Below are 26359 nucleotides of genomic sequence, written 5' to 3'. Positions count from 1 at the left end.
CACAGACACTGGCAAATGAGCAGCTCCCCACTGAGGGGGGACATTCACATTCCTCTGGGCTTCACATTTCATTCCTCTTCTCTCATATGACACCATTTTATCTCCCTTTCATCTCTATCTACCCATCTGTCAACAACTCCCCCCTCCCTGCCCCCCTACTTACATAGAAACATAGAAATTAGGTGCAGGAGTAGGCCATTCGGCCCTTCGAGCCTGCACCGCCATTCAATATGATCATGGCTGATCATCCAACTCAGTATCCCGTACCTGCCTTCTCTCCATACCCTCTGATCCCACAACTCCCTCTTAAATATAGCCAACTTATATCCATCTTTCACTCGAAGGCTTTGTTCCGCCCCCACCACCTCTCCACCCCCTACTACAATCAGTCTGAAGACGGGTGCAGACCGGAAACGCCACCTATCCATGTTCTCCAGACGCTGCCTGACCCGCTGAGTTACTTCAGCACTTTGTGTTTAAGAAGGAACTGCAGATGCTGGAAAAATCGAATGTAGACAAAAATGCTGGAGAAACTCAGCGGGTGAGGCAGCATCTATGGAGCGAAGGAATAGGTGACGTTTCGTGTTGAGACCCTTGAGGAAGGGTCTCGGCCCAAAACGTCACCTATTCCTTCTTCGCTCCATAGATGCTGCCTCACCTGCTGAGTTTCTCCAGCATTTTGTCTACCAGCACTTTGTGTGTTTTGTTTTATAAACCATTCTCGAGTTGGCATAGACAATGACTACCACTACCAGCAAGCTATTCTACAACTGAGACCACAGCCAAACTCAATTCTAATGATGTCCAACTGATCAACCCACACACACAAGTGCTCTTTCCAACAGACAGAACAGAAACGTTGGATATCCTTTCCTATTTCTTGGCCTAGGGGTGCAGAGATCTGCAATGCTGAATTGTAAACAAATCAAAAAATTAAAACTGCAGCAGAATATTTGAAAGAGTCAGACTCGGGTTTTCTCTGCTGGTGATTAATCATTACCTGTCTTCCTTTAACGATCACCTTTGAAACCGGCACTTTCACTTCCAGGTCTGAGTAATCCTGGGACCAGGTGTAGTTGTCTCTCACGGCCCCATTATAGCTGTCAAATGTCTCTTCACATTTCCTGTAAACAAACCAACATATAAATCATCACTTGTAATATACCCCTAATGAGAAACATAGACAATGGGTACAGGATTAGGCCATTTGGTTCTTCAAGCCAGCACCGCCATTCAATAAGATCATGGCTGATCATCCAGAACCAGTACCCCGTTCCTGCTTTCTCCCCATATCACTTGATTCCGTTAGCCCTAAGAGCTATATCCAACACTCTCTTGAATACATCCAGTGAATTGGCCTCCACTGCCTTCTGTGGCAGAGAATTCCACGGACTCACAACTCTCTGGGTGGAAAAGTTTTTCCTCATCTCAGTCCTAAATGACCAACCCCTTATTCTGAAACTGTGTGACACCTCAGAGACGTGCAGGTTTGTAGGCTAATTGACCTCTGTAAATTGCCAGTATTGTGTAGGGAGTGGATGAGAAAGTGGGATAACATAGAACTAATGTGAATGGGTGATCGATGGTCAGCGTGGACTCGATGGGCTGAAGGGCCCGTTTCCTTGCTGCATTTCTAAACTAAATTTCCATGTGCCTTCTCTTCCCTGTACCCTGACCTCCCAGCCGCAACAATTGGGGGCTGGGTTGAGCCGAGCAGAATTGATAGCATTGAGCAAACTGGTTCACTGTATCAGAGGGGTCGGCTGGCACCCGCTCTTCCCGCACCTGCGTGCTCTCCCATCACTGCTCTGTCTGTGATCCTCTCTCACACACTGCTGCCGTTCATGTCTGACTAATGAGAATGTCAGTTACCAACAGTGCTCAGGAAGGGACTGCCTGCACTAATCTACTGCACAAAACCCATTAATGCCACCCAAGAAAATGCACATAAACTTTCCTTCGAGCCAATCATCAGTTCTTTACAAAGTGTTTAAGAAGGAACTGCAGATGCTGGAAAATCGAAGGCACACAAAAAAGCTGGAGAAACTCAGCGGGTGCAGCAGCATCTATGGAGCGAAGGAAATAGGCAACGTTTCCCGATCAGTCTGAAGAAGGGTTTCGGCCTGAAACGTTGCCTATTTCCTTCGCTCTATTGATGCTGCTGCACCCGCTGAGTTTCTCCTGCTTTTTTGTGTACCATCAGTTCTTTACATCTTGCTGAAGTGATTCAGCATGGTGGGGTGGGAGATTCCAACCTTCACGTAGTCCGCCGTGTTTCGACGAATGCAATCAACCTGGCGTGTACAATCAAATAAGATCAAATAGAACAAATTGTCCTAGAACTTTAGGCTGTGCACACCATACGTAAGAAGAAGTGGAAGAAGATTCAGAATGGTATGTAGGTCAATCTGCCTCTGCCGATGGGCTCTAGTGTGTATGAGAATGGATGGGAAAGAGGAATAACAGGTACCTAACGCCCAGTTTGGAATGGCCATGCTGAATGGAGTAACAATAGGACAACAGATATTTCAACCGTTGGATGGAAAGCCTATGCAGCAGATATAATATTCGGTGCTGTTACGCACAGGACTGGATCTATGATAATTTTACACAATCCTCTACAAAAAGGGCACACTAATTTAAGTTTTGTTTTGCCAGAAATTTAAGACACTCAAGAAATATTACCTTACAGTCCTCGAATTATACAAATTACTGTTGACTTATAAGGAGATTACGTGACTGTTTTGTCTGCTCCAATAATGTGTTTTGATAACTTTAACTGCCAATAGTCAGATATTCACCTACTATAAATCAATGCAACCACTAACTTAAACATGACCGAAATACTCCATTGAATTAGAGCTAAATGGAGGCTTTGAAAGTTGGCCAAGTATTACAAGTGAATAGTTTCCTAATTTCCGCTGCTTCTTTCCTTCTGTGTATTCTCCATTGACAAGATATAGTTCACACAGCCCCTCCAGCTGCTCAACAAGAATAAGAAGGCGTGTTGCCCTGAAACCTGCTTCTTAATAACACTGGAAACGCCCAGTAGGAACAAGGGGGCAAAATAGGCACGGATTCATCTTTTTCGAGAACAGTTTGCACTGCCACAAAAAACAGAACGCTGAATAAATAGCCTCTGTTCAGACAAAAGGCGAGTGTTAAACTTGATCAGGGCTGGGAGAGGGTGGGAAAGATGGCCAATGTGAAGCTGTGCCTAGGAGGGTGGAACACAGGTTGATGGATGATAGCTGGAATCAGATGGGGGAGAAATAGATGGATGGGGCCAGGTTTCGTTTTTTAGCTTTGTTTAGTTTAGAGATACAGAACGGAAACAGACCCTTTAGCCCACCAAGTCCTTGCCGACCAGTGGTCTCCATTATATTAGCACATACCAGGAACAATTTACAATTATACCAAGCCAAACATAATTGCTGGAGTAACTCAGCAGGTCAGGCAACATATTATTTTGTTTAAAGATACTGGGCAGAAACAGGCCCTTCGGCCCACCGGGTCCGCACCAACCAGTGGTCCCTGCACGTTAACACTATCCTACACACACTAGGGACATTTTTTCAAACATTTACACCAAGTCAATTAACCTACAAACCTATACGCCTTTGGAGTGTGGGAGGAAACCAGAGATCCCGGAGAAAACCTACGCAGGCCATGAGGACATTCAAACTCAATACAGACAAGCACCCATAGTCAGGATCGAACCCTGGTCTCTGGTGCTACCAGATTCAGATTCAGATTCAATTTTAATTGTCATTGTCAGTGTACAGTACAAGGCAGCAACTACACCGCTGCGCCACCATGCCGCCCCGGGGGAAATAAGGAAGGGGAGAGGAGGACGGGTGAAGGTGTAGGAGTAGAACATCTCCAATGAGTTCCTTCAGAAAACAATAATAATGTTTGTCCACCACAGCCACATGGAAAATGCTGGACAGTCAAGCACCTGTTCATGTTAACTTTAAATTAAAACAACTTGAAGACAATTACATTGCAAGTACATTTTTACATGGAGTTTGGACAATATTTGTGTAGATGCATAAAAATGCTGGAGAATCTCAGCGGGTGCAGCAGCATCTATGGGGCGAAGGAGATAGGCAACGTTTTGGGCCGAAACCCTTCTTCCTTCTTGTGTAGAGATTTGTTCTTTGTACCTTTTCATACCTCAAGTTTCCCATTCACCTGACTCTCGGTCTGAAGATGGGTCTCGACCCAAAACGTTACCTATTCCTTTACTCCGGGGGTGGGGGGGGGGAACAAAGGATAATGGGGACCCAGCACAGTGGGACTGTTGGGAGAGAAGGGGGAGTCGGCGTTCTTACTAACTTTGTCAGCGCCATAGGTGGCTGCTGTTTGTATACATTGTGTATGCAAGCAAAGAATCTCTCTGTCAAGTCACATGACTATAGACCATGGGTGCAGGAGTAGGCCATTCGGCCCTTCGAGCCAGCACCACCATTTAATGTGATCATGGTTGATCATCCACAATCAGTACCCCGTTCCTCCCTTCTCCCCATATTCCTTAACTCCACCATCCCTAAGAGCTCTATCTAACTCTCTCTTGAAAGCATCCAGAGAACCAGCCTCCACCACCCTCTGAGGAAGAGAATACCACAGACTCACAACTCTCCGTGTGAAAACGTTTTTCCTCATCTCCGTTCTGTGACAATAAAGTATTCCTATTGCTATTCCTACAATCAGAGTAGAGAACAAGGCTCTTCAGTCTGACCACACATCCCTTGAATGGAGTCTGACCACACGTCTTTTCAGTATAGCAGTGGAGAGGTTCTTCTGCAGTTGTATAGGGCTCTGGTGAGACTGCATCTGAAGTATTGTGTCCAGTTTTGGTCTCCTAATTTGAGGAAGGACATACCTTGTGATTGAGACAGTGCAGCGTAGGTTTACGAGATTGATCCCTGGGATGGCGGGACTGTCATATGAGGAAAGATTGAAAAGAGTAGGCTTGTATTCACCATTTAGAAGGATGAGGGGGATCTTATAGAAACATATAAAATTATAAAAGGACTGGACAAACTAGATGCAGGAAAAATGTTCCCAATGTTGGGCGAGTCCAGAACAATGGGCCACAGTCTTAGAATAAAGGGGAAGCCATTTAAGACTGAGGTGAGAAAAAACTTTTTCACCCAGAGAGTTGTAAATTTGTGGAATTCCTTGCCACAGAGAGCAGTGGAGGCCAAGTCAGATTTAAGATAGAGTTAGATAGAGCTCTAGGGGCTAGTGGAATTAAGGGATATGGGGAGAAGGCAGGCACGGGTTATTGATTGGGGATAAACAGCCATGATCACAATGAATGGCGGTGCTGGCTCAAAGGGCCAAATGGCCTCCTCCTGCACCTATTTTCTATGTTTCTATGAAATGCTGTTACATTGTGCATTTCCAGTTCAGACAGCAGCTCAGCGCTCTGCATCAGAAGTGAGACACAAAGATTCTCCGGAGAGCCACCCTACAAATCTGCATGAGCAACGTTTTGAGGTTCTACAGAACCCATGCAGGCAGGGGATGTTAGTTTAACGTGGCATCATGTTCAGCACTGATATTGTGCGCCGAAGGGCCCCGTTTCTGCGCTCTACTGTTCTGTGTTCAAAAGAGTAGCACGGATAGATTCTGGTGTCTTCAACACAGAAAGCTAGAGGAGCGCCTTGTATCAACCCAGTGAAAAAACAAATCTAACAACTTCACAGAGAACAATAGCTTTCCAAACGTAAAATAACTGTGATTTTCCTGGAGCAAATAATGTAATTATATTCATATTAATATTCAGTGATACAGCATGGAAACAAGCCCTTCAGCCTACCGAGTGCACGCCGACCATCGATCACCCATTCACACTATTTCTAGGTTATCCCACTTTCCCATCCACTCCCTACATATTAGAGGCAATATACAGAGGCTAATTAACCTCGTATTTTTGGGATGTGGGAGGAAACGTGTGAATGCTACACAAAAGCACATAAGACCAGGTGTCTCTGGTGCTGTGAGGCAGCCACTCTACGGGCTAGGCCACTGCACCGTCCACAATCAATCCACACAGGAAGAAATACAGGAGGAGGCTATTCTGACTATCATCTCTCTGCAGCGCTAAGCTTTCCATTTCATTCAACTATCATGGCCTTACTTTTAACCTGCCAATTTTTCAAGTTTATACATAGGGCCCTTTGACAGTTATGACTGAATCTGCTTCCATCAGTCTTTCAGGGCAATGCATTTGGATCTCAGCTATGTACATTAAAAAAAATCACCTTTAGTTTTATTAAGTTTGCATCACCAATCATGGTCTTTCCCCCCCAAAATGCAGCCATTGGATATTTTTAAAACCTCGGTTCCATCTCAGTCGGTGTCATTCTAACTACAAGACTAAAGTTCAGTCTGGCAAATGTTAACGAGGGTGCAGTAAGACGGAGAGAAACAAAAACCCTGCGTGTGCACAGGTTTGCAACTGCAATGCAGCAGATTATCTGCATTGGTTAGTGGAGTGATATGGAACCCAAACACGGACCGAGGGAAACTGAGACACCAACCTATCTTGGGCTTTCATGCAAGGGATGCAGCAGCCACCAGTCTCCTCAGAACTACCATTGAGCCTTGCTCCTTATTTTGTGTAAGAATGTCAGTAAGCACACACGTACTTGGATGTGTCGACGTGCTCCTGTTTTGTATCTGGTGCGGCTGTAGCGCCCTCTAATGGTACAGAAGCAGCATCAACGTTGGCCGGCTGCTCTGCTTCTGCTGGTTCCGTTTTCTCAGCGCTCTGATCAGCCGCTTCCACTGCTGCTGCATTAGGTTGCTCCTCGGGTAGTGAATCCACCTCCACCTCCACCTCCTGACTAGGAGATGGGACACACAACCTCTCTTCCTCCATTTTCTTCTTCTTGAGCTTTTCCTCAATATCTTTCACCCGTCTCTCATTGTCTTGAATAGAGAAATGTTCAAACTTCTTAAAAGCCTTAAAACAAAACAAAGATGTGACAACATCAGACATGGGTCTGAAGAAGGGCCTTGACCCAAGCCCATTCCTTTACCCCCAAACTTGAATTAACTTTTGGGCCCCATATCTGTGGAAGGAGGTGCTGACGCTGGAGAGGGTCCAGAGGAGGTTTACCAGAATGATCCCAGGAGTGAGTAGGTTAACCTATGATGAGTTTATGATGGTACTGGGCCTGTACTCACTGGCGTTTAGAAGGATGAGGGGGAGGGCCTCTTTGAAACTTACCGAATAGAGTGGATATGGAGATGATGTTCCCACTGGGGGTCATAGCCTCCTAATAAAAGGATGTTGCTTTAGGAAGGAGATGAGGAGACATTTCTTTAGGCAGAGGGTTGTGAATCTGTGGAATCCATTGCCACAGAAGGCTGTGGAGGCCAAGTCAATGGGTGTTTTTAAGGCAGAGATAGATAGATTCTTGATTAGCACGAGTGTCAGAGGTTACAGGGAGAACGCAGGCGAAAGTGATTGAGGGGGAGAGTTCAATCAGCCATGATTGAATGGCAGAGTAGACTTGATGGGCCTTATAGCCTAATTCTGCTCTTACAAATAAAATGATCTTATGAATAGAAATTGCTCTTTGTTACATGGGTGCTATCTTGCTAATTAGTAAGCAAGATCACTGCTCTTTGCACCTTTTTGGATAAGTTACTAAAATTTATAGCACGATACAGAATGAGCTGAGGAATCCTATATCCGGGCGCTCTCATCCTTACAATTAAACTGCTTATACTTGGAACTTTTGACACAGTAAAATGCCTTGAGGTGTTTCATTGGAGCAATTGTCAAACACAGTTTGACACCAAACCAGGTAAGAGATACATATAGGTGATCAAAGGCATGGCACAACAAAATAAAGAGATTGGGAATGGAACAGAGAGCGTGTCAGAAGGAATTTCAGATGCTGGTTTAAACCAAAGATAGACACAAAAAGGGGTCAGCCAGCATCTCTGGGAAAAAAGAATAGGTGACATTTTGGGAAAAGGCCCTTCTTCAGATGGAAGCTTAGGTGGTCTCAGGGAGGCCGTGAGAGTCAGTAGTGGCAGCGGTTTTGGCAGTACGGGCCTGGGATCGGCCGGGAAGGCGATGAGTCTCACTCTGAAGAAGGGTCTTGACCCGAAACGTCACCCATTCCTTCTCACTAGAGAAGCTGCCTGTCCCGCTGAGTTACTCCAGCATTTTGTGTCGATTATAGAAAGCTGGTGAATCACAGCAGGTCAAAATTAAAGGCACACAGAGATAGCAGGAGGTTGTAGGGCTGGAGAAGATTACAGAGGTGGGCAGGGATTTTAAAACAAGAGTGGGAACTTTGAAGCTGCAGCAATGTCAGATCAGGAATCACTGTGGAATTCCATAGGGAATGAATGCTGAGGAAACTGAAATCACTAATTTAGAGCTAAAAGTGTATAGTCCTCAAGGGTTTTGGCTTGTGTCACTACCAGAAGTGCAAATAAATTATCCCAGGATAGTTCTACCCACTTTTTCACTAGTTGTCTGAACCAGCTGTATACATATTTTCCGTTAAGTAAGAAAATATATTCTAACATTTAGTTAAATTGTGCAAGTTACCCTCTCAAATATTGCTTTGGCACTGATGCCATGTCTATGAGTTGCTCTTGTTTGAGGCTGCTTGTGGGGCCAACAGCAGCGTAAATGCTGCATAGTCTGCCCCTCAATTGCATTCAATTTAATAACTTACAACCGAGTTAAACTGGCAATTAATATCTCAACTGAAATTTACTGATTATATCGAGGTTGGACAGAAACTATTATCTGGAAGGGTTTGAATTAAATCAGAATGCCACGCTGAAATGTAGCACACAATACATAAATACAATCAGACCAAATTAAGGGGGGAGGAGGGAGAAGGGAGGGGGGGGAGAAGGGAGGGGGGGGGGGAGAAGGGGGGGGAGGGGGGAGGGGGAAGGGGGGGGGGGGAGAAGGGAAGGGGGGGGGAGAAGGGAAGGGGGGGGGAGAAGGGGGGGGGGGAGGGGGGGGAGGGAGGGGGAGAGAGGGAGGGGGGAAAGAAGGGAGGGGGGGTGAAAGAAGGGGAGGGGGGAAAGGGGGGGGAAGGGAGGGGGGAAAGAAGGGAGGGGGGGGAAGAAAGGGGGGGGGGAAGGGAGGGGGGAAGGGAGGGGGGAAGGGAGAAGGGAGGGGGGAAGGGAGAAGGGAGGGGGGAATGGGAGAAGGGGGAGGGGGGGAAGGGAGAAGGGAGGGGGGAGAAGGGGAGAGGGAGGAGGGGAGAAGGGAGAAGGGAGGGGAGAGAAGAGGGGGAGGGGGAGAGAAGGGAGGGGAGAGAAGGGAGGGAGAGAGAGAGGGTGGGGGGGAGAGAAGGGAGGGGGGGGGAGGGGGGAGAGAAGGGAGGGGGAGAGAAGGGAGGGGGAGAGAGGGAGGGGGGGGGGGGAGAGAAGGGGGGGGGGAGAGACATCGACCATTGGGGACTGTAGTGAATACTTTTGTAACTTTGTCGGTGCCCTTTACAATGCTAGGCTCAAGGCTGGGCCTCTCTCCTCCAAACATCACTAAACTTCAAGGCTGGGCCTCTACGCCTCCTTTTGATGGAGAAAAAGTTCAGTAAGCAAAATTGCCAATTATACAAAGACTGTTGTCAATGTGAGCAATGCAGATGGAAGTATTAGTTTATAAAGCAATATTAATACACTGAATGAACTGGGCAAATATTATGCAAGGTCGATGTAAACATGTCCACAAGATCATCCAGCTGGGATTTATCGTAACAGCAAAAGTACAAAAAGTCACGGGACAAACATGGGCAGGTGGGACTAGTGTAGATGGGACATCTTGCTTGGCATGAGTAATCGGCACGAGACATCCCTCCAAACTCTTCCTATCCATGTACCTGTCCAAATGCTTTGTAAATGTTGTTATTGCACTTGCCTCAACTACCTCCTCTGGTCCCATATAACTAGAACCTTCTGTTGAAAAAAAGGTGTCCCTCTGGCTTCTATTAAACCTTTCCCCTCTCACCTTAAGTAGCGATAGAGCTATTGCCTTACAGTGCCAAAGACCAGGGTTCGATCCTGACAACAGGTGCTTGTCTGTACGGAGTTTGTGCGTTCTCCTCGTGACCTGCGTGCAATTTCTCCGAGATCTTCGGTTTCCCCCCCAAACTCCAAAGTCGTACAGATTTGTAGATTAATTAGCTTGGTATAAAGTGTAAATTGTCCCTAGTGTGTGTAGGATAGTGTTAGTATGTGGGGATTGCTGGTCGGTGCAGACTTGGTGGGCTGACAGGCACTGTATCTCCAAACTAAACTAAACTTAATCCTATGTCGAAGGTAGACACAAAATGCTGGATTAATTCAGCTGGACAGGCAGCATCTCTGGAGAGAAGGGATAGGTGAAGTTTTGGGTCGAGACCCATCTTCAGACTTTGAAGAAGTTCTCCTCCTCTCTTCGACGAGAGTTCAGCAACATCCTCTCTCACTGAAACCTTTGATTTAAACTCTCCTTCCACACTCCAAAGACGTTTGTAGGTTAACTGGCTTGGTATAATTGTAAATTGTCCCTGGTGTGCGTAGGATAGTGTGGGGCTGTCCCACTGTAGGAGCTAATTCAAGAGTTCTCCCGAGTTTCCCCTGATTCGAACTCGGAGAATTACGGTAATAGCTGTTCGTAGGTACTCGCGGCTCTCGTGGACATTTTTCAACATGTTGAAAAATCTTCATGTCTTCACGAGCTTACCGCATTCCCCGAGTAGCCTGCCGTTAGCGTAACAAGCCGCAAAGAGACGGCCCGACTCCTAGGTACCCGCTTACGTACATTCTACGTGCTTACCACGAGTTAATTTTTTTTTCAAACTCGGGAGAGCTCTTGAATTAGCTCGTACAGTGGGACAGGCCTGTGCGGGGATCGCTGGTCGGCACGGACCTGGTGGGCCGAAGGGCCTATTGCTGCATTGTATCTCCAAACTAAACTAAAAACGAATCTAATCAGAACCTAGTTTACCACACATGAACCATATGGAAGGTTTAGGAATATAAAGCAAGCAGGAAAAAACTCAAGCAGGCAAATGGAAGGGGTCAATGAAATGTCATTGGATCAAAGAGAGTCGCAAGGCTTTGTATATGTACATTAAGTACAAGTGGATAACGAGAGAGGATAAGACCACTTGAGGTTAAAGGAGGGAATATATGCCCGCTGTCAGAAGATGTAGATGAGGTACTACATCTGTATACACCAAGGAGAAAGACATGGAAGTGTAAGATCAGTGCTGGGTGTACTAATGTGTTAGAGCAATTTGGGATCAAGGAGATAGTGTTGCTCTCTTGTCCCCTTCCTTCCCAACCCCATCCACCCATCCCACTCAGTCCCAACTCTGCCGCCCGCACCTCAATTTCCCACCTGTTGCTCTGCCGTCTTCCCTTGCTCCCCATGTCCCTCCCCATCCATCCCAGCCCCCACATCACGCCCCTTGCCCCTCGCCTAACCAACGACATCCACTCCTACCCCTCGCTTTCCCAATTCCCCATCCCAACTCTGTTGCTGGTAGACAAAAATGCTGGAGAAACTCAGCGGGTGCAGCAGCATCCCGAAACGTTGCCTATTTCCTTCGCTCCACAGATGCTGCTGCACCCGCTGAGTTTCTCCAGCATTTTTGTCTACCTTCGATTTTCCAGCATCTGCAGTTCCTTCTTAAACACCAACTCTGTTGCTCCCGCCCCTCCCCCTCTCCTCACTCACAAAGTCCCTCCCCATCCCACATCCTCACCCCAATCACGTCCCATTATTGCCTCCCTTGCCCCCATATGTACCCTCCCTCACCTCGTCCCCCTCTCTAGCTCCCCTTCCCCCGGATTTCTTCCCCCTTCCCATGCCTCATCTCCCGCCCCCCCTCCCTACTCCCCCTCCACTCGTTTTCCTCCACTCACTACTCTCTCTCACCCTCCCCTCCCTCTGCTCCATGTCCAAACCCCCTCCCCTCCTCATCACTCTCCCCCCTCTCCTTGCCCCTCCCCCCCCCACTCTGCCCCCTCTCCCCTCCCCTCCCTCTGCTCCATGTCCCCCACCCCTCCTCCCATCACTGCCCCTCCCCTCCCCCCCACTCTCCCCCCCCCCCTCACCCGCAGCGCCAGCCGCTCGGCCACCCCGGGCGGGAATCCCAGCCTGTCCTCCCTCAGCACCATCAGGCGGTAGAAGTCCGTTTTCCTGTACAGGAAGCCGAAGAGAACTTCCAGAAAGTTCTCGATCTTGCCGACGTGCTGCAGGATGCCGAGCATCGCCTGGTCGTACATCTCCGTCATGCCCGGCGCCCCGTCCATCGCTGCCCCGCTCCCGCCCGCCGCACCCGGACCCCCGGCCCCACGCACACTTCCGGCCGTGCCTCCCCAACCCGCTCCCCCTGGCGCCGCATCAACGTTCCTACCTCACAGATACTGGAGGCTCCTCTAGGATCCTTGATGGGAACAAGACAGTTTATTGTCATGTGTCCCTGATAGGACAATGACATTCTTGCTTTGCTTCAGCACAACAGAACATAGTAGGCATTGAATACTGAACAGATCAGCCTGTCCATATCACATTGCATAAATACACACACACACACACAATGAATAATTAAACTGATAAAGTGCAAACAGAGTGAAGAAAGGGAGTAACCCATCATCAGGAGTAACCTTCAGCGGGTCAGGCACAACCTGGCGAGTGATAGGTGGATACAGGTGAGGGTGGATTGACTAGCAGATGGGTGGAGAGCGTGACAAAGTTGCAGGTGAAAAGGAGACAAAAGGGTGTCAGATAAAGTGAGGATAAAGGAAAATAAAGAGATAAAGGAAAATGAATTTTAAAGCTGGAGAAAGGGATATATGGACGGAAAGGGAAATTGGGGTGTAAGGAAGAATGGGAGACTTGTAGTGAGTGGTGGGACATGAGAGAGAGGGGGGGGGGAAAGAGAATGACTCAGGTGCTGGGAAAAATGGGCGGTCACCAAGTTAGGGGGTTGGAATGGTTGGGGATGAGAGGGTGGGGTGGGGTGGAGAGGAGGGGGTAAAACACCTGTCTTCTGTCTGTCTGCTGGACCCCTGGTTGGCAACCACTTTAACTCCCCTTCCCACTCCTGATGTTTCTGTCCCAGCTTCCTCCATTGTGAGACTGAAGACATACGCAAACTGGAGAAACAGCACCTCATATTCCGCTTGGATAGCTAACAACCAAATGGTATGAACATTGATTTCTCCAATTTCAAGTGAACCACTCCCTCCCCGCCTACTAATCATTCTCCATTAGGGTTGCCAACCTTCTCAGTCCCAAATAAGGGACAAAATGTTAAAATAAGGGACAATTCGTTGACCGACTCGGCCGTGGCTGGGTGAATGATGAGTTGGGTCGGGTGCTGGACTGCACACAAAGACCAGCCAGCGAGGCCAGCTGAAGCATTTTGGCCCGGGCCGTGTGACGTCGCACGCAAAGTCCGGCGCCCCATCCAACTCATGAACCAATGATCGGCCATGAGAAGGAGGGGTGGTGGTGTCGGCAGTAAGCGAAGGTCCGAAGGTCGGACTGGGCTGCCCACCGACGGGGCCACAGGCGAGGTGCTGCTGCTGCACTCCATGGGCTGCACTACGTTGGGACAGGTGAGGCAGGGTCAGACGTGGCGCTCCGCCCGACAGTCCCCTCGACCTGAGTAGTAGCTGTCAAATATGGTACAAGGGCAGTCCCATATGGGACAAACCAATTTAGCCCAATATACGGGATGTCCCGGCTAATACGGGACAGTTGGCAACCCTAATCTCCGCCCCCAGCCCACACACATTTTTCCCCACAACCCCGATCAATCTGTTCCTTTCCCCTCCTCATGTCATAAGAGCAGAATTCGGTCCATTGAGTTTGCTCCACCATTTCAAGCATGGCTGATCTATCTTTCCCTCTGAACCCCATTCTCCTGCCATCTCCCTGTAATGTTTGACATCCTTACTAATCACAAATCTTGTCAATCTCCACTTTATGGGGAGAAAGCTGGAGAATGGGGCTGAGAGGGAAATGTAGATCGACCATGATTAAATGGCAGAGTAGACTTGATGGGCCCAATGGCCTAATTCAGCTCCTACACTTTGTGAACATGAAAAATACCCAATGACTTGGCCGTCTGTGGCCTTCTCCTTCTGCTCATCTCTCACTTTATTTAGCTCTCAGGACTAACGGAATCAAGGGATATGGGGAGAAAGCAGGAATGTGGTACTGATTTTAGATTGAATGGCGGTGCTGGATAGAAGGGCTGAATGGCCTACTCCTGGACCTGTTTTCTATGTTTTCCCCTCCTCCAACATATCGTGTTGAGATTGTGCAGTGTGATCCTATTGTCCTCTCTGCTCATGGCCAACAGCTGCCCTCGAGTGGCCAACAACGGCACTGCAATTTCATTCACAAAACAATTGTCAAGAGTGCGGCCAAATTGGAGGAATGGCACCTCATGTTTCACGTGGCCTGCTTACAACCCAGCGGTATGAATATCGATTTCTCTAACTTCAAGTAACCCTTGAATCCCCTCATTCCCCATCCCTCCCCCACCCTCGTCAGTGTACTAGTTTCACTGTCGTCCTGGCGAGTTTCATTGTCTGCAACTCATTTTCACCGACCCACACAACAATGGCCTGTTTTCTTGATCATCGTAACTTGTTTGCATATTTTACATTCATTTGTTCTATATCACCGTCTATAACTTGTTTCCCTCTCCCCTGACTCTCAGTCTGAAGAAGGGTCTCGACCCGAAACGTCACGTATTCCTTCTGTCCAGCGATGCCGTCTGTCCCGCTGAGTTTACTTTAGTTTAGAGATACAGCGCGGAAACAAGCCCTCCATTCCACCGAGTCCGCACTGACCAGCGATCCCCGCACATTAACACAATTCTACACACACGAGGGACAATTTACACCTATACCAAGCCTGCACGTCTTGCAGTGTGGGAGGAAAATGAAGATCTCGGAGAAAACCCACGCAGGTCACGGGGAGAACGTACAAACTCCATACAGACAGCACCCCTAGTCGGGATCGAACCTGGGTCTCCGGACTCTACTGTTGCTCCACCGCCCATGAGTTTCTCCAGCATTTTGTGTCTATCTGAGGAACTGAGCAGGTCAAGCAGCATCTATGGAGGCAAAGTGTCCACCGTCCTTTTGCTCCACACATGTTCAGCAGTTTGTTTTTTACTGCAGATTCCAGCATCTGCAGTTTTGTATCACCACAAAGAGACATCTTCTTCTTCTTGCGTACAGCGTGCACAGCCTAAAGTTGTAGGACAACTTGTTCTATTTGATTGTGCACACCGGGTTGATTGTATTCGTCGAAACAGGGCGGACCACATGAAGGTTGCAATCTCCCACCCCCACAAAGAGCCATGATTCTACTTAATGTGTGGGAAAGTACTGCAGATGCTGGTTTAAATCGAAGGTAGACACAAAATGTTGGGAGTAACTCAGCGGGACAGGCAGCATCTCTGAAGAGAAGGAATGGGTGATGTTTCGGGTCAAGACCCTTCTTCAGACAGGTTCCACTTAATCATATTAAAACCACTAACTAAACATTTAATGAGCTCTCTGAACTGCCAACTAAATATTTCAAACTATCTGGATAGTTTTAAAGGAAAACCTTTTTGGGCAACACGGTGCCGCACAGGTAGAGTTGCTGACTCACAGCGCCGGAGACCCGTGTTCGATCCTGACTACGGTTGCTGTCTGTATGGAGTTTGTACGTTCTCCCCGTGACCTGCGTGGGCTTTCTCCGAGATATTCGGTTTCTTCCCACACTCCAAAAACGTACAGGTTTGTAGGTTAATTGGCTTGGTATGAATGTAAATTTGTCCCTAGTGTGTATAGGACAGTGTTAATGTGCGGGGATCGCTGGTCTGTGCAAACCCAGTGGGCCGAAGGGCCTGTTTCCATGCTGTATCTCTAAAATAAACTAAACTACACCAAAACTATAGGTAGACACAAAATGCTGGAGTAACTCAGTGGGACAGGCAGCATCTCTGGAGAAGGAATGGGTGACGTTTCGAGTCGAGACCCTTCTTCAGACCTCTTGACCCGAAACGTCACCCATTTAGTGTCTACCTTCGATTAAAAGCAGCATCTGCAGTTCGTTCTTAAACCAAAACTATTGCAGGTTGTGATCAAGGATGATTTCTCTCCAGTCTATGAGTGAAACAGACGGGTGATTTCTGTCAACTACTAGTTTCACGGCCATGATTCATCTCCTTTCATAATCTCGATATCCCCAACCACTTTGGAGTAAATTAAGGACCTCTGAAGTGTGATCAAGCTGGGGAGAAGACAGGAACGGCATACTGATTGGGGATGATCAGCCATGATCACATTGAATGGCGATGCTGGCTCGAAGGGCCAAATGGCCTACTTCTGCACCTATTGTCTATTGCAATGTGGGAAATGCAGCATGTAAAGTATCACAAAATCAATTGAGATATAAATGAGTAGATTTTTTTATTTTATTTTATTTTCCCCTTTATGTTAGAAAAGTTTACAAGGCCACTATCTTGGGAAGATTTTTCCTTACCATGGCACCCTGGGATATTTTATGTGTGGGTGAGGAGGACATGATCACAAATTAACAGTAGCTCTGTCGGTGCATTAATCTCACAATGCAAAGGTAGACACAAAATGCTGGGGTAACTCAGCGGGTGAGGCAGCATCTATGGAGAGAAGGAATGGGTGACGTTTCGGGTCTGCCTCACCCGCTGAGCTACCCCAGCATTTTGTGCCTACCTTCGATTTTATCCAGCATCTGGAGTTCTTTCTCAATGCAAACTTGGATTGTGTGTTCTTTGAGTTGGACTTGACTCCAGAGATTTGATAGTGAGGGGGATCCCATTCAACAACTGACACACATTCAGACAGAGATGGGTGAATGTCCAGCTTTTACCCAGTTTAAAGTGATGATAACAGTGCAATAAATATCTTTGTCCAAGGCCTTTCATTCAGGTGCTCTGCGTGTTTCTACAGTGTGAACTCAGCTGATCAAGCATTCCTCTCCTGTGGTGGAATGTACTCCAATCCAAAATGTGCAAAGATTTCTTCTTCTGTGGTAGCTGGCAAATATATATTCTGAAATAAAGAAGAAATGTATTCTGAAATATGGAAGATAAATTCTGTTTAAACAATTAGCATTATTTACAAAAGTCAGAAAAATAGCAAAAAAAAATGAAAGTTCTATATAGAGTGGATGTGGAGAGGATGTTTCCAGTAGTAAGAGAGTCTAGGATCAGAGAGCATAGCCTCAAAATAAAGGACGTAGCTTTAAGGGCCTGTCCCACTTCGCGATTCTGCCAACGGCATTTTAAATGTCGCCAAAAGATTTTGAACATTTCAAAATTGAGTGGCGACAAAAAAAATGTTGCGACACTTGAAAAAACACCGCACGCCATACATCATCACGCCACATCACACCGCGTAAGTTTCAGTGACCTGATACGTCAGGCAATGATGCCGGCAGTCGCCGAAAAAAATCGCCAAGTGGGACAGGCCCTTTAGAATGAAGAAGAGGAGGAATTTCCTTAGCCGGAGGGCGGCAAATCTGTGGAAGTCATTGCCACAGACGGCTGTGGAGGCCAAGCCATTGGGTATGTTTAAAGCAGAGATGAATAAGTTTTGTTTAAGGGCATCAAAGTTTATGGGGAGAGAATGGCAGGAGAATGGGGTTGAGAGGGTAAAATAGATCAGACATGATCAAATGACAGAGCAGACTCAATGGGCCGAATGGCCTAATTCTGCTCCTATTTCTTATGAACTGACTTCACCTTTAAGAAAGTTTACTCTTAAAATGTGATGTCACCTCCTGGAATGCCAAAGCCTTTCCACCGTCTTCAAGATTGTAATGTGATGCACACACTCCACTTGCCAAGATGAGTGCAGCTCCGATGATATACAAGAAGCTCGTGAATATTCTAGGACAAAGGAACCCATTCACCATCCCAAACATTCCCCCCCCCCCCCCCCCCACAGTGCGCACTGTCACAAACATGCCGCATAGCGGCACACCCTCAATGCCAGGGACACGGATTCAATCCAGACCTCAGGTGCTGTCTGCATGGAGTTTGCAAGTTCCATCTGTGATTGCGCAGGGGATTTCCGGCTTCGTACCATATGCCAAAGATGTGTGGGCTTGTTGGTTAATTGGCCGATGTCAAATGGTCCCCAATGTAAAACGAGTGGATGAGAAAGTGGGATCATTTAGAACTGGTGCTCGGACCAATGGTTGTCATGGACTTGGTGGGCTGATGAGACTGTTTCCACGCCACCACTCTAAACTAAACTCAAATGCACCGCAGTTACTCACCCTGCATCACCTTATCTCAGTACCACTCTCCTCAAGAAGGAGGAGAACACCTAACACAAGCCATCCACACTCTTGGCTCCAAGTTACACAGCAACCTCACTCAGTCACACACTGCTGTACCTTCGTTGTTCGTAAGGCAAAGGAGCAGTATGACGCCATTCGGCCCTTCCAGTCTACTCTGACATTCAATCATGGGTGTTCTATCTTTCCCTCTCAATCGCTTTTTCCTGCCTGCCTTCTCCCCATAACTTTTAACATACTAATTAATCAAGAACCTGTCCGTCTCAGCTTTGAAAATACCCAATTAATTGGCCTCCTGTGCAATGAATTCCAGATTCACTACCCACTGACTAAAGAAATGTCTCCTCATCTCTTTTCTCAAGGTACATTCTTTTATTCTCAGGCTGTGACCGCTGGTCCTCGACTCTCCCACTAGTGACATGCAAGTGGGTGGTATTGTAGATAGTGAAGATGGTTGTCAAAGATTGCAGCAGGATCTTGATCGGTTAGGCAGATGGGTTGAGGAATGCTTGATGGAATGTGAGGTATTGCATCTTGGGAACACTAACATGGGCCAGACCTACACAGTGGATGGTACTGTAGGTCCCTGGGCAGTGTTGTAGAGCAGAGGGATCTCGGAGTACAGGTACATAGTTTGTTGAAAGTGGCACCACAGGTACATCAGGTGGTCAAAAAGGGCTTTGGCATATTGGCCTTCATCAGTCAGAGTATGAGTATGGAATGTTTAAGAAGGAACTGCAGATGCTGGAAAATCGAAGGTACACAAAAATGCTGGAGAAACTCAGCGGGTGCAGCAGCATCTATGGAGCGAAGGAAATAGGCAACGTTTTCGGCCCGAAACGTTGCCTATTTCCTTCGCTCCATAGATGCTGCTGCACCCGCTGAGTTTCTCCAGCATTTTTGTGTACCTATTGAGTATAGAAGTTGGGAGGTCATGTTGCAGTTGTATGTGACATCGGCGAGGAAATATTTAGAGTATTGTGTTCATTTCTGGGCACCATGTTAAAGGAAAGATATTGTCAAACTGTAAAGAGTGCAGAGAAGGTAGACACAAAATGCTGGATAACTCAGCGGGTCAGGCAGCATCTCTGGAGAAGGGATGGGTGATGTTTCGGGTTGAGGCCGTTCATGTTGAGAGGAAGAGAACTTCTTCAAAGTCGACATACCGTGAGGAGATTTCGCATTGGAGCGGACAAAATGTGTTGGAAAGAACTGCAGATGCTGGTTTAAATCGAAGGTAGACCAGGGTGCAGAGAAGATCTACGAGGATGTTGCCAGGGCCCGAGGGCCTGATCTATAGGGAGAGGTTGAGCAGACTAGTACTCTATTCCTTGGACTGCAGGATGGTGAGGGGTGATCTTATAGAGATGTTCAAAATCATGAGAGAATTAGATCGGGTAGTTGCACAGTGTCTCTTGCCCAGAGTAGAGGAATCGAGGACGAGAGGACATAGGTTTAAGGTGAGGGTGAAAAGATTTAATAGGAATCTGAGGAGTAACTTTATCAAACAAAGAGTGGTGTGTGTAGAGATCGAGCTGCCGGAGGAGGTAGTTGAGGCAGGTACTATTGCAACATTTAACAGTTAGACAGGTACATGGATAGGACAGGTTTAGATGGATATGGGCCAAACACAGGCAGGTGGGACTAGTGTAGATTGGACATGTTGGGCGGTGTGGGCATGTTGGGCCAAAGAGCCTGTTTCCATGCTGTATGACTCTAGTGGAAACAACCTTCCCACATCCACTCTATCCAGGCTTTTCACTATTTGGTAAGTTCCAATGAGGTCCTCTCATCCTTCTAAACTCCAGCGATTACAGGCACAATCTTAGCTAAATCTTGGAACTCCCTACACTAACAGTGAGGAAGCCCCTTTACCAGAACTGCTCACCAACAACTATCAAGGGCTACTGAGGCTGGGAAAGTAACATAGGCCTCGCCAGCTATGTCCAGATCCCAAAAAGTGAGTTAAAACACTGTGCTGACATGTTACCTGACTACAGAACTCAAGTCCTTTTTTACTTGCCTCATTTTGTGGTTTAATTAATGATGAAAAATGCTCCTTGTTTAAACTCAACTAATTCACGTACTAGTACGCAGTAGGTCAGCACCCAAAACCAACTCACCTCAGTCCCGTTCCCACTCTTAGGTTTAGATTTATTATTGTCACATGTACTGAGGTACAGTGAATAGGTTTGTTGTGCTTGCCCAGATAACTCTACACATAAAAACAAATGAAGCCAAACTCAAGTTCAATACGTGGAGTGGGGGTGGGAGATTGCAACCTTCACGTGGCCCGCCCTGTTTTGACGAATGCAATCAACCCGGTGTGCACAATCAAATAAGATCAAATAGAACAAGTTGTCCTACAACTTTAGGCCGTGCACGCCATATACAAGAAGAAGAATAGGTGGAGTGTAGGGAAAGTTACCTTTCTCAGCGTTATAATGCATCAGCTCCAGAGACAAAGTCCAATGTCCGCAATGGGCTAGAGGAGAATCGGACAGTACCCTAGCTTATGGATGGACCATCTAGAAGCCTGATAACAGAGGGGGAAGAAGCTGGTGTGGTATGCGCTTTCAAGCTTCTGCCCAATGGGAGTAGGGAGATAGAATGACTGGGATGGGAAAGGACTGGAGATAGATGGAGTTAGTAGTTATTCCCCTAAAACCCTGCAATTAATCTCTCCCAAGCTCATCCACACCCATTTGATTTGTTTACTTTTTACCTACACGAGCAGAAATTTGATGTGGCCAATTCACCTACTAGCAATAGAAACATGGAAGCAGGGTCGTGACCTGAAACGTCACCTGCACGGGTTCTCCAGGGATGCTGCCTCACTCAGCGAGTTACTGCAGCATTTTGTGTCTACCCTACTAACAGTCTTTGGGATGTGGTTGGAAATCGGAACAGCCAGGGGTAACCCACGCCGTCATGGGGAGAAGATGCAGACTCAACATGCTGTGAGCACAGGAGGTCAGGATTGAAGCGTTCTTGTTGTGGGGCTGTGAGGGAGTGTGACTAACTGCAGCACCACATGTGCCACCCAACAGCAACATGGAAAATGCAGAGGGGCACATTAACTGCCCTCTGGGTGGTGCGATTCACTTCATGCGGTGACACCACATGGCAGCACAAGCTTAACGTCACTTAGGATCACACAGCAGCAAGCAGGCCAGACACTCCATCTTGTCCAAACTGCTACACAGACACAGACAGTCAGCATCTCACAGTCAGTCAGCGTCTCAGACAGTCAGCATCTCACAGTCAGACAGTCACCATCTCAGTCAGCTGGGTGGATTCCCCTCCTTTAACCCTGTTTGGCAGGCCGAGAGAGAAGCTTAGATTACTTCCTACCTGCTCATTGTCAAACAAAGAATGGCTGCTGAGACTCATGTTCTTTACGTGCTTGGCATATCTGCGCAGGTCTCGTTCGAAGAGCTGCAAGACAGCAGGAAACAAGTCATTTTAAATTACATTCAAAGCGGAGTTATTCCCTAACAAGTTGAATAAATCTCTGCACCTGTTTCACTACATTTCCAGAATCTACACTTTGTTCTCTTTTATTCCAACCATTTAGTAGTCTAAAGAAGGGTTTTGTCCCGAAACATCACCCATTCCTTCTCTGCTGCCTGTCCCTCTGAGTTACTCCAGCATTCTGTGTTTATCTTCAGTGTAAACCAGTGTCTGCAGTTCCTTCCTACACATTTAATAGTCTTGGACAGATTGCGTGTTGGGTTGGGAAATGTCTTCTGTGTCGAGAAACCAAAATGTGGTCTGTCCACTCCCTCCATGGGTGCTGCCTGACCCACCGAGTTCCTCCAGCACTTTGTTTATTGCTCAGGTTTCCAGCATCTGCAGGCTACAAGGTCCCCAGTTGCCAGCCATCCATCAACCCCTGCTCATGTAGTGCCCTAGCTTTAATAAAATAGTTAATCTTCAGCTAAAAACAGAAGCCCTTTTAGAAGAGATGTGCATATTACATTCAAATTTCAAACATCACAATCGCCCAATTTATAGGAAGGATGTCAACAAAATAGAGAGAGTACAGAGGAGATTTACTAGAATGTTGCCTGGGTTTCAACAACTAAGTTACAGAGATAGGTTGAATAAGTTAGGTCTTTATTCTCTGGAGTGCAGAAGGTTAAGGGGGGACCTGATAGAGGTCTTTAAAATGATGAGAGGGATAGACAGAGTTGATGTGGACAAGCTTTTCCCTTTGAGAATAGGGAAGATTCAAACAAGAGGACATGACTTCAGAATTAAGGGACAGAAGTTTAGGGGTAATATGAGGGGGAACTTCTTTACGCAGAGAGTGGTGGCGGTGTGGAATGAGCTTCCAGTGGAAGTGGTGGAGGCAGGTCATTGGTATCATTTAAAAATAAATTGGGTAGGCATATGGATGAGAAGGGAATGGAGGGTTATGGTATGAGTGCAGGCAGGTGGGACTAAGGGGAAAAAAAAATTTGTTCGGCACGGACTTGTAGGGCCGAGATGGCCTGTTTTCGTGCTGTAATTGTTATATGGTTATATGGTTTAATGGTATCTCCTGGGTGCCTGCTGGCATGTATGAGGAGTGCTGATCCAGTCTGGAGTTTCCCGACATTCCAGCTCATATCAAGCAACTCATTTCAGAAGGATGTGCAGGAAAGAACTGGTTTACATCAAAGACAGACACAAAATGCTGGAGTAACTCAGCGGGACAGGCAGCATCTATGGAGAAGGAATGGGTGACGTTTCAGGTCAAGACCTCGGAAGAAGGGTCTCGACCCGAAACGTCACCCATTCCTTCTCTCCAGAGATGCTGCCTGTCCTGCTGAGTTACTCCAGCATTTTGTGTCTATCTTCATTTCAGAAGGTTGGTCCCCGAACGGAAACATCCTCTCCATGTTCTCCAGAGATGCCAACTCTGATCAATCTATTTCAGAAATGAAGAATTTGGTTTACGTACTCTGAAATAAACCGGGGGTGTTTAACTCTGTTATTTTATACTTACCCGTGAACCGTCCATCTAACAAGCATAAGCGTATTGGCTGAAGGGGCAACGACCAAGTCCACTCTCACGGCCTTCCAGGCTTGTGTCTCCTGTCGCGACAACGGTAACCTGGTGAGAGGCCTCAGTCGCAGCAGTAAGACCACCTCCCCGAGTCTGGTTCCCAGCCAAGGGGTCGCAAAGGCTCAGCGTCTCAGCTCCCAAATTATTTACCAACTCCTTCTCCAGTTTGAAGATAGAGAAGCATTTTTCAAAGTGATCAAAAATCTCAGGCTCCTTGCTCTTCCCTTTAGAAGTGTTGCCCATGATGTCGTCGTACAATATCAGACCCTGAAATAATCGCAAAATGTTAAGGTAAAAGCGTGTCAGATTCTCTCTCCACTCGGGTGTTTGTCACCGTGAGAAATATCTGACTTGTTGATAACTTTCATTAAGAATCTGGCTGTTTGGGTGAACGAGATTCAGCAACAATACTTCTTAAGCTGTGTTAATAATTCTACAAGACTTTCATTATTAACTTTGCTTTGCAACCTATTCCTTCAAATCTGCTTAAACAAAACTCAAAGAAGATAGTTGGGGGAAAAAGCATACACAAATCATTAAAATCAAGAGGTTATACTGGGTTTGAAATCGTTACTAAAAGTGAGGCACAAATTGAGTGCAGAATCAGGGGGGACATAGTTGCAGAAAGTTGCTGAGTGATGCGGACGTTTACTCTTAAATGCTTTGAGAGATCAGAGGAAGGTGCAGGTCACCCAGTGATGCTCAGCCAGGGTTGTAATTTTGACCGGCATGTTTTAAAACAGTTTGGAGCTTGATTAGGATGTTAAGACTGGACAGGTAAGTGAAATTATCAAGACTATGGGCCTGTCCCACTTACGCGATTTTTTTGGCGACTGCCGGCACCCCGTCGGCGAGGTTTCAACATGGTTGAAAATCCAGCGGGGCGACAGAACAGGTTACGATTCTTTGGGCGACTACTCACGACCATACAGGCTTCACCCGCGACATGTCGCCAGTCGTCGTGAGTCGTCTCCTCAGTCGCCCAAAGAGTCGTAGCGTCGTTTTCCATGTTGAAAATTCTCGGCCAACCACGCAACGACCTATGACAGGTGCGGTAGTCCGCGCGAAAGGTTGCGTAAGTGGGACCGGTCCATAAAGATAACAAAAGCACAGATAAGATTCCTTGCTGCACAGGACTATAGATATGGCAGTCAGTAATGTATGATATGGAAGGTGAATATAAGTAGTGAGAAATAGAAAGATGGTGTTTGGAAGGTGAAGGTTTGGATTAAACTAGTTTCACCTACACTATTCAGCTCAAGAAAGGGGGCAGGGACGGTGAGGACAGAAATTAGGAATAAAGTTTGTGGAAAAAACAACAAAAGCATGGCTTTTGAAGCCATCCTAACATCAATCAGTTATGTTCAAAGTCATAGTCCCAGTTGCTGCCAGAAATAAGGGCCCTTCGGCCCAACTTGTCCATGTTGACCAGGATGCCCCATCTACCGTAGTCCCACTGCCCATATCCCTCTTAAACTTTCCCCATCCATATACCTTCTTCTCAAAATGTCTTTTAACTGTGTGATAGCTACCTGCCTCAACTACCTCCTCTGGCAGCTCCTGCCCATACAATCACCACCACCCTGCTAAGATTTGCAGAATAACTTCAACCAAAATGGTGGACTGAAAGATAAAGCAGATCAAAAACTAAGAGGTGGGGCGATATCCTATTATATACCACCAAGGTATTATACTCCGAGATGAGTAGGTCGGCATATTATCCAGAATAGATTCAATCACAATCAAGGGAATTTTAAAAATGAGCAAAAATACAGTGGGGACAAATCTTGAAGAAGGGCAGCACAGGGGTGCAGCGGGAGGAGTTGCTGTCTCACAGCTCCGGAAACCCGGGTTCAATCCTGACCGGGTGCTGTCTGAGCGGAGTTTGTACATTCTCCATGTGACCGCGTAGGTTTTCTCCGGATAGAAACATAGAAATTAGGTGCAGTAGGCCATTCGGCCCTTCGAGCCTGCACCGCCATTCAATATGATCATGGCTGATCATCCAAACTCAGTATCCCGTACCTGCCTTCTCTCCATACCCTCTGATCCCCTTAGCCACAAGGCCACATCTAACTCCCTCTTAAATATAGCCAATGAACTGGCCTCGACTACCCTCTGCGGCAGAGAGTTCCAGAGATTCACCACTCTCTGTGTGAAAAAAGTTCTTCTCATCTCGGTTTTAAAGGATTTCCCCCTTATCCTTAAGCTGTGACCCCTTGTCCTGGACCTCCCCAACATCGGGAACAATCTTCCTGCATCTAGCCTGTCCGACCCCTTAAGAATTTTGTTAAGTTTCTATAAGATCCCCTCTCAATCTTCTAAATTCTAGAGAGTATAAACCAAGTCTATCCAGTCTTTCCTCATAAGACAGTCCTGACATCCCAGGAATCAGTCTGGTGAACCGTCCTCTGCACTCCCTCTATGGCAATAATGTCCTTCCTCAGATTTGGAGACCAAAACTGTACGCAATACTCCCAGGTGTGGTCGAACAAGACCCTGTACACTGCAGTAGAACATCCGCTGCTCCTAAATGCTCCGGTTTCCTCCCACATTCCAAAAACGTGCAGGTTTGTAGGTTAATTAGCTTTTGAAAATTGTCCCTAGTGTGTGGGATAGAACAATTGTATGGTTGATCTTTGGTCGGCATGGAGACGGTGGGTCGAAGAGCCAATTTCTACATTGTTTCTCCAAACTAAACTAAAAAAGTAAAACTAAGATAATTTTGCACAATTTAATCCCCAACTAAGCGTGCGCTCCACAGGGCGAATGTACACACTCCGTACAACCAGCACCCGTATCAACTCACCCAGGTCCCTGGAGTTGTAAGTCTGTAAGTTTCTACCTCTTGGCGCCATGACTTATCTCAGGACTGGTGCCAATAACTGTATTTTTGCACTCTGTATTTCCCCTTTACTCTAGTATTTTGACGATAATTTCTGATTTATTGGACTGTAATATAAAAC

The 26359-nt window shown here is 46.9% G+C and overlaps 2 protein-coding genes across 2 annotated transcripts in view; both read right to left on the bottom strand.

Annotated features, from left to right (window-relative positions):
- nudcd3 (NudC domain containing 3) overlaps positions 1–12324 on the bottom strand; it is a 35886-nt gene extending 23562 nt beyond the window's left edge. The window contains exons 1-3 of the mRNA XM_055662055.1: positions 12100–12324; positions 6660–6976; positions 1001–1124 (exon numbers count right to left, since the gene is read on the bottom strand). Coding sequence (XP_055518030.1) covers positions 1001–1124; positions 6660–6976; positions 12100–12297 — 639 coding nt within the window. The 5' untranslated portion in view covers positions 12298–12324. The remainder of the gene's footprint in view (positions 1–1000; positions 1125–6659; positions 6977–12099) is intronic.
- Positions 12325–16889: 4565 nt separating this feature from the next.
- polm (polymerase (DNA directed), mu) overlaps positions 16890–26359 on the bottom strand; it is a 65783-nt gene continuing 56313 nt past the window's right edge. Inside the window, exons 10-12 of the mRNA XM_055662052.1 lie at positions 23544–23660; positions 21695–21778; positions 16890–17088 (exon numbers count right to left, since the gene is read on the bottom strand). Coding sequence (XP_055518027.1) covers positions 17002–17088; positions 21695–21778; positions 23544–23660 — 288 coding nt within the window. The 3' untranslated portion in view covers positions 16890–17001. The remainder of the gene's footprint in view (positions 17089–21694; positions 21779–23543; positions 23661–26359) is intronic.

This window comes from Leucoraja erinacea, chromosome 35, assembly GCF_028641065.1.
Source record: "Leucoraja erinacea ecotype New England chromosome 35, Leri_hhj_1, whole genome shotgun sequence".
Taxonomy (NCBI): Eukaryota; Metazoa; Chordata; class Chondrichthyes; order Rajiformes; family Rajidae; genus Leucoraja; species Leucoraja erinaceus.
This window is presented reverse-complemented; position numbering and strand designations above follow the sequence as displayed.